Source organism: Festucalex cinctus, chromosome 11, assembly GCF_051991245.1.
Source record: "Festucalex cinctus isolate MCC-2025b chromosome 11, RoL_Fcin_1.0, whole genome shotgun sequence".
NCBI lineage: Eukaryota > Metazoa > Chordata > Actinopteri > Syngnathiformes > Syngnathidae > Festucalex > Festucalex cinctus.
The window spans coordinates 23,653,715-23,665,691 of record NC_135421.1 but is presented as its reverse complement, the minus strand read 5'-3'; the positions used below and the strand labels follow the sequence as shown (position 1 = coordinate 23,665,691).

Here is an 11,977-nt window from a genome sequence, read left to right as displayed (position 1 = left end):
TGGCCTCACATTGCGCCGTTTTGGAAATGCAGTTGACCTCCTATATTCTCTCCCATCAAGTCTAAAATAATTTGGGAGATCACTGCATTACTTATGTCTCGAACATGACTGCTTATTGGGTGAGAGAGAGAGAGAGAGGCCGGCTGACTGCAGCTACTGACCTACATACACAGCAAAAGGGAGTAATGCCTGTTATGTAAATTTCCCTGCCGTTCTCTCAGGGAATCGGTGCCACTAGTGTTCCCTCATCGGACTAATCCATATTCAATCTAGCTCATTCAGTCCCCGAGAGCCATATTCAGTGAGTCACATTGATGGAGCCAAAAAAAAAAAAAAAAATACAACAAATTAACAAAGAATTGGTACCTCCGGTCCAAGTGCAATACAGTACAATTAATCAAAACTGCTAACTACAAACGATTAACATTGTGTAAGTGGTCATAAGTTTGTACATAAGTTTGTGGCGAGTCGGAATGTGATTTTTTCCCCCCACAAAAATAAAATATGCACCCATCCATTTTCTTTGCCTGTTCAGAAAAGTGATTACTACATCAACAACAATAATAATAATGACAGTGGCCATCTAATTAAATTTAATGTTTAATAATATTATAGCAATACATCAGTGATAATCTAATTTGATTCTTGTTTTTAATTTACGATTTTATTTCAAATTGTTCGTAATATGCAATACTCACACATTTCCAGATGGTGTCGCTGTTGTAGACAACCACGATGTGTTGCCTGAGTACTCGTTTGTCCGCTCTGAGGTCAAAGTTGACATGATGCGGAAGTGGCTCTGCTTGTATTCATTTGCTACCGCGAGTCGTTGCCCTCAAAATCGTTTTAATTGTCTTTTACCGCGAGGTTACCAGATGTGCAACCATTTGACATTTACGTTATAAGAGAACTTTTAAGAGCTTCGTTCAAATTACACGAGCGAGTTTTTAAGGTAAGTGCGAGTCAAGGAACTATCCATGCTAACTAGGCTAGCCTGTAAGCAACATTTAGATACCTCGCAGTTGGCAGCGTAGCCACTTGTACTAGTAACGGGTTCAAATATTTGTTTCACAATTAAGTCTAGTAATGTCCGTGCATTCTTAATTTCGTGTCAAAAGTGGCATATCGTTTTATAAATACACTTAACTTCTTTGAGCTTACCCTTTGAGCACGCCATTTGAGGTTCGATGACTTACTCTGGGAAGCGCATGACAATAAGTACATGAGGTATGTCGGAAAATATCCAGCACCGGTGTCACAAAAGATACATTTCAAACTGCAAACAATGATATGAGTTGAACATACAAAGAGATCCTGCAGTGATTGCTCCATGCCATGAGTCCGACAGTTCCTGGCCGAAAAGAACATTGTAGTGCGAGATCAACGACCCCTGGGGATTACTTTAAAGTGAAAAAAAATAATGTAATTGGATTTTAAATATATATTTTGTAACACCAGTCCTAGAACTTTTCTGACACATCTTGTGCAGAAATGAAGACACTCTAAAAGCACTGACTCATTCATCATTTACGTTTTTTTTTTTTGTGTTTAAAAAAAAAAAAAAAAATCAAAATTAGGGTTGAAAGTCATCTTGGTGGCTGGTTTACTAAATAAGTTGAACCATATCTTGAAAAAAAAAGTTGTATACTTCACTTTTAACATTATTCTGTATTTTGTAATAATAGTCTCCTCAAACCAAATTGTATGATGAAATGTTTGATTGTCACAATGCTGTCCGAAAGGAAAAATGAATAAATAAATCAAATCAAACCTCCATCAGGTTTCAGTGCCGTCTGCCACGATGACCACCATCGTCCACGACACCACCGAGGCGGTGTGTCTTTCTGCCGAGTACAACATGTACTTGAAGCCCATTGCCAAAATGACCGTCAGCGTGACGCTTCCACAGCTCAAGCTGCCGGGAAAGAGCATCTCCAACTGGGAGGTCATGGAGAGGGTAAAGGCCATGGTGGTGCCCGACCAGTTTGCGGCCCTGCGGGTCTCCAAGAGCACCATGGACTTCATTCGTTTTGAGGGAGAAGTGGAGAACAAAACGGTTGTTAAGAGTCTGTTGAGCCGCCTGGATGGGAAGAGTATCAAACTTAGTGGATTTACTGATGTACTGAAGGTAAGTGGAAAAAAAGACGATTAGGATCAATTAAACTGATGAAAATGTTTTTCCAGAGCTAAAAATACGGATACAACTTGAATGATTCAGACTTTTCTTTTTATTCCAGGTACGTGCAGTGGAGAACAAAGTGGACTTCCCAACGAGGCACGACTGGGACTCGTTCTTTCGCGATGCCAAAGACATGAATGAAACTCTACCGGGTGAGCGACCCGACACTATTCACCTGGAAGGGCTGCCCTGCCGCTGGTTCAGCCAGAAACAAAGCGGTTTTCCCGATCGGCCGTGTGAGGAGGTCCTCATTGCCGTCTTCGAGGCCTTTGGCAAGGTACAGCCCTTGCAATACTGTCTAAATCAGTGCTTCTTAACCGGCATTTGATCAAACCCCAGGGGGCTCGTATGATTCGTAATGATACGCGCTGCTTGGCCATCATTGGCTGCAGGTGATCACGCTAAATTGCTTGGTGTATCTGTGCTGCAGGGAATTTGGTGTGCTCACTAGTCGACTTTTTAACTGTTGTGATGGTACGTTGTGTGATTTCTTTATTATTGTAATCCCTTCTAAACTATGCCAAGTAACAAAAGAAAAGAAAAGAAAGTGGTCAGACGAATATGTTTAATATGAATTTACATGTATAACGGAACCCTTGTGAGGAATAAGCGGTCAAGAAAATGGATGGATGGATGTATAACAGAACGTATGGTGTTCCGCAGGGTTCAATTCTGGAGCCTCTGCTGTTTTCATTGTATCCACCCCAAAGGGATCAATAAAGTCAAGTCTAAGTCTAAGAACAGTACAGTACAGAGTCAAAGTGAAGCAACAAAGAACAAAAAATATGTATATCAAAGCCACAGAGAAAAAAAGAAAAAGCAAATGGCACTGACCGTACTTCAAGAATACATTTCCCAATAAGAATTTCAAAATGTCTTAAGAGTTGGGCAGCTTGTTTTGCTTTTCATTAACAAGTGATTCATGTAAAGCATTAAAAAACAAACAAACAAACAAACAAGAACTTATTTGAAGAAGTTTCATTTCCTGCCAAACAAGCTAAACAACTTTTGTTCCTAAAACTAAACCTGTGAAACATGTCATTCATTTGTTGTCACTTTTTACTGGTTAAATGATATGTTATGTGAAGCACTTTGTTATTGATATATTTTTTTTTCTCATTTTATAGTGGTGTATAAGGATATAGATATCGGCTATAGGTCCTATATCAGCCAAAAAAAAAAAAAAAAAAAAAATCAGATTACAACCCCCCCCCCCTAAAAAAAAAAAGTGGTGTCAAATATCGCTTAAACGTAAGGTTCATAGACTACTACTAAATGATGTCAAATTTTGGAACTTTGTGACATCCTCAATAATGATTGACAATAAATCAACTGTGTTTGTTGATTCAGGTGCGAAATGTGGACATCCCAATGCTGGACCCATACAGGGAGGAGATGCTGGACAAGAACTTTAATACTTTTAGTTTCGGGGGCCATTTGAACTTTGAGGCTTATGTCCAGTATCACGAGTACGGCGGCTTCACCAAGGCCATGGACACGCTGCGCGGCATGAAGCTGATGCTGAAAGGAGACGATGGAAAGGCAGTGGCCTGCAACATCAAGGTACACTAAATCCCCTTCGTTGTATTTGATTACAGACTGCAAAGCTTTCATCTTGCTCCTTTCATATCTGATCATGAACCGATTGACCAGCATGCACCTATTAAACATTATTCATGTTAATACTGTAAGTAATTTAGACCGCTTACGTGAGCCGTGTGGCAGGACGCAAGTGTAAGGACACAGTTGAGCTGGTTTCAGCTCAGTGACCAGGCTCCTTTAAGACCTTTTAATGTAATGAGAATTAAATCCGCTCGTGTTGTGTGGGGAGGGAGGCTAATTAAAATGAGCATTGAAGGTCTGTTGCGCAAATCTCTTCTTAGCAACAAGAGAGATGGATGATAAGATCAAGTTAGATTAAAGTGGTCAAGCACAAGCCATTCTGTTTTGCTTGGAGATGTCAGATTAAAGGAAAAATAGAAAGATCAACCTGTCCTGTCGCCAATGTTTGAATTAACCTTTTAACCTTCTTAACTGTCACGCTTTCCTTATGTGTAAAAAGACGGTAACAATGAAACACATACTCACCTTTGTGTGACAGATGCAATTGCAATTAGATTAGGGTGATTAGTTTGGAATTGCTTGACCTCAGTGGGGTGGAATTTTTCATTTGAATGCATGGTGAAATTTGCTAAGATATGCATAGCAACTCAAATAGAACCCCATTATAATCATCCTGTATTAAAATATTTTCATAACTTTGTGAAGTACTTCAAGTGTTCTTGTAGCACCCTAAAATTTCCTGAAAATGAAAAAAAAAAAAAAAAATGCACGGAACTGGTTTTATTTCCCCTCAAAACTTATAATGTAATACTTGCCAGATAATGTAATACACATGTTTATTTTCAGTCCAAAATTCTACATTTTTTGTTATTAGAATCTGAGACTGTTATATATATTCAAAACAAAAAAATAAAATGAAAATCCAATTTTGGTGTTTAATGTTTGAGTTTAGTTAAAACCCCCAAAGTGTATTTATTTATTTTTTTTAACACTGATTTAAATGGAGGTCAGTGTTGGAGTTATTTGAGAAGAGTTGATTTATTGAGTGTTAAAGCAACTCTGCAGTGAGTTAATCAAATTAAGTTCTGTCATCTGGGATAATATGATATATGGTACATTATGGGTGAAATTATTATATTATTGGGTTTTATGACATTTAAATTGAGTTAAATGCACATTTTATTACATTTTCAGGAAATTATGACATTATAGAAATGACAGATGTAAATACAATTTACTTACTGTTACCAAATAAAATACATTGTTTGAATTACCATTTATACCATATCATATGTTTTGGTACTGCTCTATCAAGTCGAGCTGTCATTTTGAGGCATTCAGTGCCAAGCTCAGATAACCGTTAATAATATAACATGTTTTGTCATGCGGACATCAATAAACTACTTATTCAAAGTTTTTAAGAGCAAGCTTTTGGTTGACTGCATTCTCTCCAGGTGACCTTTGACACCACCAAGCATCTCGGCGAGTCCGCTGTGAAGAAGCGAAACCTGGAGAGGCTCAAGCTGCAGGAGTTGGAGAAGCAGCGAGAGGAGCTGAAGCGGCGGGAGAAGGAAGAAGAAGAGCGGCGTAAAGAGCAGGAGCGGTAAGAGACAGTGTTTAAAATAAATAAATAAATAAAAAATCAGAAAAGATATTGACCAAATGTGCTCTTTTCCAGAAAACAGAAGGAACAGGAAGAAGAGGAGCGGGAGAGGAAGAAGGAGGAGAAGCAGCGCAAGCGCGAGCAGAAACTGCAGGAGAGAGAAGAGAGGAGGACCATGAAGAGGTTGAGGAAGCAGCAGGAGGAGGAGCAGAAGAAGCTACAAATGAAGATCGCCATGGAGGAAAGGAGGCTTCTGCTGGTTCAGCGCAATCTGGAGTCGATCCGGCTCGTCGCTGAGCTGCTGGCCAGAGCCAAGGTACCGCCGGAGGAACACCAGATTCCCGGGTCTTCCATTTTCTTTGATTTTCGTTTCTCCTCTCCCCTCAAAGGCGGCCAAGCAGAAGCAGGAGGAGAAGGAGCGCGCCGAACGCGAGGAGCAGGAAAAGCGGGAGAAGGCTCGGCAGGAGGAGGAGCGGGCCCTGCGCCAGCACCAGGAGGCCTGCCGGCGCAAGCAGCAGGCGGAGCTCCTCAAGGTGGAGCTGGAGAAGGAACGCGCCCTGGACCTCCAACGGCGGGAGAAGGAGCTGAGGGAGAAGCTGCTCTCCAACATGCTGAAGAAGGGCAACGAGAAGCCCGCCAGAACTCCTGACACGCAGGACAACACCGCCGCGAGCCCGGAGGCCCCGGATCCTGGCCGGGAGGTCCCGGGTCAGGTGAACGGACTCAAGGCGGCCGAGGCCAAAGTGAAGCTAGCGTCCAAACCTTGTGAAATGGCAGGAAAAAGGACAAAGGAGAGGACTGTGTCTGAGGATGTGAAGAAGAAGAAGGAGGAGAAGAGGAGAGAGGAGGTGAGGAGCAGGGAGTCTGACCGCAGCTCCAGGAGGCGGCACTCGAGCAGCAGCAGGCGGAGGAGGAGCAGCAGCAACAACCGCCGCAGGACCTCCAGCCGGCAGCGGAGGAGCGACAGCCCGCACCGCTACAGGAGGCGCAGCCACAGCCACTGGAGCAGGAGCACAAGCTCCAGCCGGGACAGGAGCAGGAGCAGCAGCGGGAGGAGCTACAGCAGGGGACGGAGCCACAGGAGACATAGCAGAGGCGGCTCGAGGAGCAGCAGCCGAGACAGGAGTCGATACGGTCGAGGATACAGGAGGCGCAGTTGCAGTCGAGACAGGAGTCACTCCAGAAGATGAACATCGTTCGTCTTGACACATTTCAACCGCTCCACATGTTCTTGGGTTTGCTTTTGGAAGTTAGATTTTTCAAAAACACACATTGTTTTGGTACTAAGTGTACTTGTACATTGTCAATAATCCATTCCATGCTCACTTGACGTTTTATTTGCGACATTCTTAAACAACTCGTTCAGTGCCATTGACGAGAATAGTCGTCAATTTCATTTTTCGACGGAGTCTGGTGGGTGAGCGTCTGATGCAGCTTCACTGTAAATTTTAAACTTGCAAGCAACTGATACACATTTTAGAGATGAGATCAGTTTTTTGAGTCCACCGTGAGAAATGGTTGCATTTTGTGCAATCTGCCTTTGTTCTATTGCTGATTGTAAAAGAACGGAAAATGTCAGAATCTATTTCCCCCCTGGTTTCTTTCAACTGGTAGATTTGGCATCTCTCCATATAATAATTGAACACAAATTTATATCTATATAAATGTGAAACAAATGTTCTAAAAAGGCTGCCGTGAGTTTTTTTTTTTTTTTTTTTTTTTAATTTCAACAGTTGGTATGGGTTCGGTTGCCTGTCAGTGCATTACCCAGCCACAGCCAGTCCCAAGCCAGGGCAAAAAAATAAATAAAAATCTGGTTGTAAAAACTGGTGACCTCATGGGACGACAATAACGTAATGCTAAAATTAAATTTGTTTTTAGATTTTTCACTAACTTTACAGTATTTGTGCATTATTTAGCACACAGACAAAATGAGTTTGTCTGCATAGTGATGTTTGAAAAATCAATTAAATTAATATTAGCAGCAAGACCTATGTTTAAGATGAGTCCTCCACAAGCACCGTGACCACTTCCACTGCAACTGAAGGTGAAGAAGCAAACAACTGGATGCTGCTCCCATACAAATGTGAACCGATCGTTTGAAAACATGTCTCAGCTGCTTCAAATGTTTGACTGTTCTTTTGAAAGCAGCACACGAAAACTCAGGATTTACAACTACCACGTGAAAGACTCTAAAATTGTTTGGACACAGCTTTACTTCCCTTAAGGCATTTTTTTTTCCTTCAGTTTGACCGACTTGTGAGATTAAAGCTCAGAAGAATGAGTTGACTCATTCTGAAGCTGATTAAACAAGCAGCAGTTTCCACAACAATAGGAATGTAAGAACTCGACTCTCAACCTTGACTTCATGCGCGCACCGTCGTCGCTCTTGACAAGATTGCAAGCGACTCAAGGTGGTGCTTTTAGCTGGGTTCACGTTTTTGGATTTGTCAAGTCTGTGTCCTGTGCTGCCTCATGGAACATGTTCATCACAAAGTTACAATAAAATTTCCAACCTTTTTAGGTCTATGATTTTGCTTATAATTTTCACACTCTTATAGGCTGATTTAGACATCTTTCCTTTTTGGCTATGTTTGAGTTTATCCCAAGGTTTTTTTGATTACGTTTGTGCACTTTCACCATGAAGACAGAAGTGTGAAATTGTCCAAAATATCGGCTCGCAAATGTTTGCAGTGAAAGTCTCCATTGGAGTGTGAGTGATAGCAAACAAGGCTGCAGTGTTATTAGTTTTGTTTCACGGTCCAGTCGCGGCTAATCTGGGTTATCGGCCTCTTAATCAGCTTATACCACCGCTAGATGGCCACTTTCTTGTGGCGTTAGTCTGGTTTGGTCTCCACTTGTCAGACACCTTGCAGGGGACGACTACAACGAACACTGAAGAAATTGTGGACTATGGCAGGTCGGCATGTGATGGGACCGAGTGAGGCTTCTCCTACTGCTGGAAAATACCCCAGGAAAATACTAGAGTATATGGAAGGCTTCCTTGTCTCCAAGGTAACGTAAAATTCACCAAGTTTTTCAATTATTTTTTTTTATGTGTATTGATCTATATAAAAGTTAAAACGACTTGCACTTTTCGAATTGAACTAATGAAATGAAGTCATCCCAGAAAGTAAACTGCCCCCACCTCCCCCACTAATGACACAATTGAGGTCTGACCTTCACATTTTCTTCTCTGAGCCAGACGGTGTTCACGGCGTGCGAGCTGGGCGTGTTCGACGTGCTGCAGGGCGCGGGACGCCCTCTGTCTGCCGACGACATCAGCCAGGCGGTCGGTGCCAGCCTGGATGGCACCCGCAGGCTGCTGGCGGCCTGCTGTGGCCTTCAGCTGCTTGAGACGCACCAGCAAAATGGACAAGGTGAGACGTTGGACCGCTACATATTGTGTAATGTATAAAAGCTCACAAGATGGATATGAGACAAGCACCTCTGACACTTTTACTCAAAATGCTAGCTCAATCAGTTTCTGGCCACAATTAATTTGGATAGATCTATGTAAGAACAAGAACTGTAGTGATATTTACTATAGATTGGGTGTATTTGCAAAGTTCAAAGGTCAATGTTAAACTTGGATATTCAAATGGCAACTAAATGTGGAGGCTAATTCCACTTAATTGTTGAACAAAGTTTTGCACAAAGGTGCCACTCCCATTGTCCAAAGTACATCTGATGGTGTATTGCATTAACTTCAAAACAAAACAGTTCTGCAATTTTTTTTGGTGGGGGGGGGGGGGTTATTCTTTTTTAATATATATTTTTTAATTTTCTGTTTTACAGATTTTTTTTTCTGAATAATTTTAGTTTTTGTTTTTTTTCTGTCATAAAAAAGAGAAAATGAAAATAAAAAAATCAAAATCCATTTTTATTTTGTAAAACATAAAAAATATATATAAATAACAGAATCTGATGCTCTTTTATTCTGGAAAAACAGAAAAAAAATCAACAGGAAAATGCATGCTCTATTTTTCAGAATACTCCCCCTGCCAGTTTTTGTTTTTTTAATTCAATTTTTTTGTTTGTTTTTATCATATTTTTTTTCTGCTTTATGGAATTTTTTTTCCTGAATATTTGCATTTTTTCCCCCACATTTCCCTGTTTTGTTTTGTTTTAATTTAATGAAAAAAAGTAAAAAACAAAACAGAAAAAAGCTTATTTCATAAAACATAAATATATATTAAAAAAAATCTAAAACAAAGCCCCAACCCCGCAAAAATTAGTCTGAGTTTTTTTTTTGTTTGTTTTTTTTTCCACTTCAAGTGAATGCAAAATGGCAAAATGGCAAAAAAACAGTTTTATGAAGAGAACATGTTTGGAAAAAAAATTGTTGGGGGGGTTGTGTATCAATATGAAACACCTTTTCAAGGTTTTACGAATCTCACAAGTCCCACCTCTAAATTCTAAAGACGTCAATGACATCTGACACTCTTTGCCTTTTCTCTCTTTTGTTCCATTTCCCCACCGCCTCATGGGGAAAGGTGAAAAGGCGTTTGGACACCTGCAGGAACTCATTTGCAGTCATGTCCTATATGTTAGTGTCTTACAGCAATACAGATCAGGCCAGCCTCTACCTGACCCGCTCTGGACCCGCAACCCTCTACCACTCCATCCAGTACAGCTCCAGAACAATCTACCTCTGCTGGCACTACCTGACTGATGCTGTCAGGTCAGTGAACATTGCTGTTACGCCTCAGGGCACTTACGTCATTTCAGATATGAATGAGGTGGTCGCGTGGTTCGCACAACCTAAGTCAGCCGAGTTCCATCGTACACCCGAAGTTAGTTGCCACAAGCACAAAAAAAAAAAAGATGCATAATTTCAAAAGTAAGAACTTCGTGTATTTTGTATGTTGCAGGGAGGGGAAAAATCAATACGAGAAAGCCTTCGGCGTCAGCTCCAAAGACTTGTTTCAGGCTCTCTACAGGTAAAAATCTTTCTTTGACTTTGACGAACACGCATAACACAAAACAAAGCATTGCACGCACTCGTTGTCATCAACTGGCATTCATACGGCGGGTGGGGATCGTGCAAGGGCTGAACAACTCATCAAATTCAAATCAACATCACAATGTAGTAGAATGCCATTTTCAAATGGCAGAGGCTGCAATTAGATTATTTTTCAAAATTGTGTGTGTGCTGCAAATTTATTAAAGTTAACTCATTAGCTCCCAAAAACGTAACATGTTCTACTGTAAATGTTTTAAGGGTCCCAAAGACGTATTTATACATTTTTTTGAATGCAAGTGCATAGAGAAGACTTTGATGCAGCCTCTCTACTGCAGGGAACGGTTGAAGCAATTGTAGTAACTACAAAAACGGCCAGCAGGTGGCAGCAGAGTATAAGATTTTTAGAACAGTAGAACACAATATTCTGTGGGCCTTGCAAAATCAGTCAAAATCCAGGAAAACACTTGAAAAATTGCTGGGAGTGAATGAGTTAATGAAAACTAACAAAATAAAAAGAAATAACATTAAAAAAAAATCTATATAAGATTTAAATAAAAACAAATCAATAAAATAAAAACAAAATCTTTAAAATAAAAATAACTATAATTATTTCAAAAATGTCCTTTGTTTTTGTCTTTGCCATTTAATATCACACATGAGCTTGCACGGTTCACTTTTAATGTATTTATTTTGGTATTGCTTGAGAATTGTACTTTATTACACAATACTTAAAAAAAAAAAAATTAACTTATACTCCACTGCGATTGGCTGGCACCCAGTTCGGGGTGTACCCCGCCTACTGCCCGAAGCCAGCTGGGATAGGCTCCAGCACCCCCGCAACCCTTGTGAGGAGCAAGCGGTTAAGAAAATGGATGGATGAACTTGAACTCCACCAAAAAATTGCTGCGCCTTATTCATCTAGCAAACTATTGCTGTGTTGTCGTCATTTCGTAATGTCACCATGCAGCGCCTCTGATTACCTCACAGAAATCCCGCCATTTAAAAAATGACAGACTCCATCCGTGAATATTCCAAATATGAAACATGCAGCAACAATGTGAGCCGTCCTCGCAAATGATGAATTTGTAATTCGTCGCTAATTGATAGAAAAGGAAATATCAACACCTGCTCACAATGGCCAAATTGAGGAGCTGCGGTTGTTTGTCCCCGCTGATTTCCCCCGAGAATACGGCGGGGAAATTAGCGCAGGAAACAAGCACGGAAGTCGTTGAGGGCTTTCTTGGAGCGGCAAACAGAATGATTCAAAGCCGGCTGCCATGACTCACACACTTGTTTACTCCTTGCCATTTAACCAGCCGCATAATGCACCTGAATAATTTAGTCAAGTCTGGAATATGGCTTGAATTCTAACACTAAAACAACAAAAAAAACCTTGAGCAAAGGCGAGAGATAGCGCGACACGTTTGGAGATTGAGAGCACGTACAAGATTGCATAATAAGAAAATGAAAGCAGAATAAAATGTCATCCTCTTATTTGCATCACTTATCCACTTTGCTTAAAGTGACTGATGTGTTGTCTAAAACGGTCAGATGATTTTAAATCCTGCAGAGAAATTAATGTCATTTCAAGGGCAAATATGTGGACCCCACACAGAAAAAAAATCCACATCTAATCTCTTTTGTTATTGTTTTCCTGTGAACAAAG

General features: G+C 40.7%; 2 protein-coding genes and 1 long non-coding RNA gene across 3 annotated transcripts in view; 2 read left to right on the top strand and 1 right to left on the bottom strand.

Annotated features, from left to right (window-relative positions):
• Positions 1-776: 776 nt before the first annotated feature.
• akap17a (A kinase (PRKA) anchor protein 17A) lies at positions 777-7,864 on the top strand. The gene is made up of 7 exons (XM_077536578.1): positions 777-952; positions 1,781-2,128; positions 2,238-2,456; positions 3,530-3,742; positions 5,197-5,345; positions 5,421-5,661; positions 5,735-7,864. The coding sequence occupies exons 2-7, from the start codon at positions 1,802-1,804 to the stop codon at positions 6,533-6,535; spliced, it is 1,950 nt and encodes a 649-aa protein (XP_077392704.1). The 5' UTR covers positions 777-952; positions 1,781-1,801; the 3' UTR covers positions 6,536-7,864.
• LOC144030359 (uncharacterized) overlaps positions 5,426-11,977 on the bottom strand; it is a 40,795-nt gene continuing 34,243 nt past the window's right edge. Inside the window, exon 6 of the long non-coding RNA XR_013287239.1 lies at positions 5,426-8,697. This is a non-coding gene — a long non-coding RNA (uncharacterized LOC144030359). The remainder of the gene's footprint in view (positions 8,698-11,977) is intronic.
• asmt (acetylserotonin O-methyltransferase) overlaps positions 8,112-11,977 on the top strand; it is a 12,154-nt gene continuing 8,288 nt past the window's right edge. Inside the window, exons 1-4 of the mRNA XM_077536579.1 lie at positions 8,112-8,360; positions 8,551-8,725; positions 9,900-10,029; positions 10,220-10,288. Coding sequence (XP_077392705.1) covers positions 8,259-8,360; positions 8,551-8,725; positions 9,900-10,029; positions 10,220-10,288 — 476 coding nt within the window. The 5' untranslated portion in view covers positions 8,112-8,258. The remainder of the gene's footprint in view (positions 8,361-8,550; positions 8,726-9,899; positions 10,030-10,219; positions 10,289-11,977) is intronic.

Excerpts from the sequence above, each read along its gene's own strand:
- akap17a (XM_077536578.1), top strand. The coding sequence starts at position 1,802 with ATGACCACCATCGTCCACGACACCACCGAGGCGGTGTGTCTTTCTGCC. Across the intron at positions 2,129-2,237 it reads GATTTACTGATGTACTGAAG|GTACGTGCAGTGGAGAACAA; the intron begins GTAAGTGGAAAA and ends TTTTTATTCCAG. Across the intron at positions 5,662-5,734 it reads AGCTGCTGGCCAGAGCCAAG|GCGGCCAAGCAGAAGCAGGA; the intron begins GTACCGCCGGAG and ends CTCCCCTCAAAG.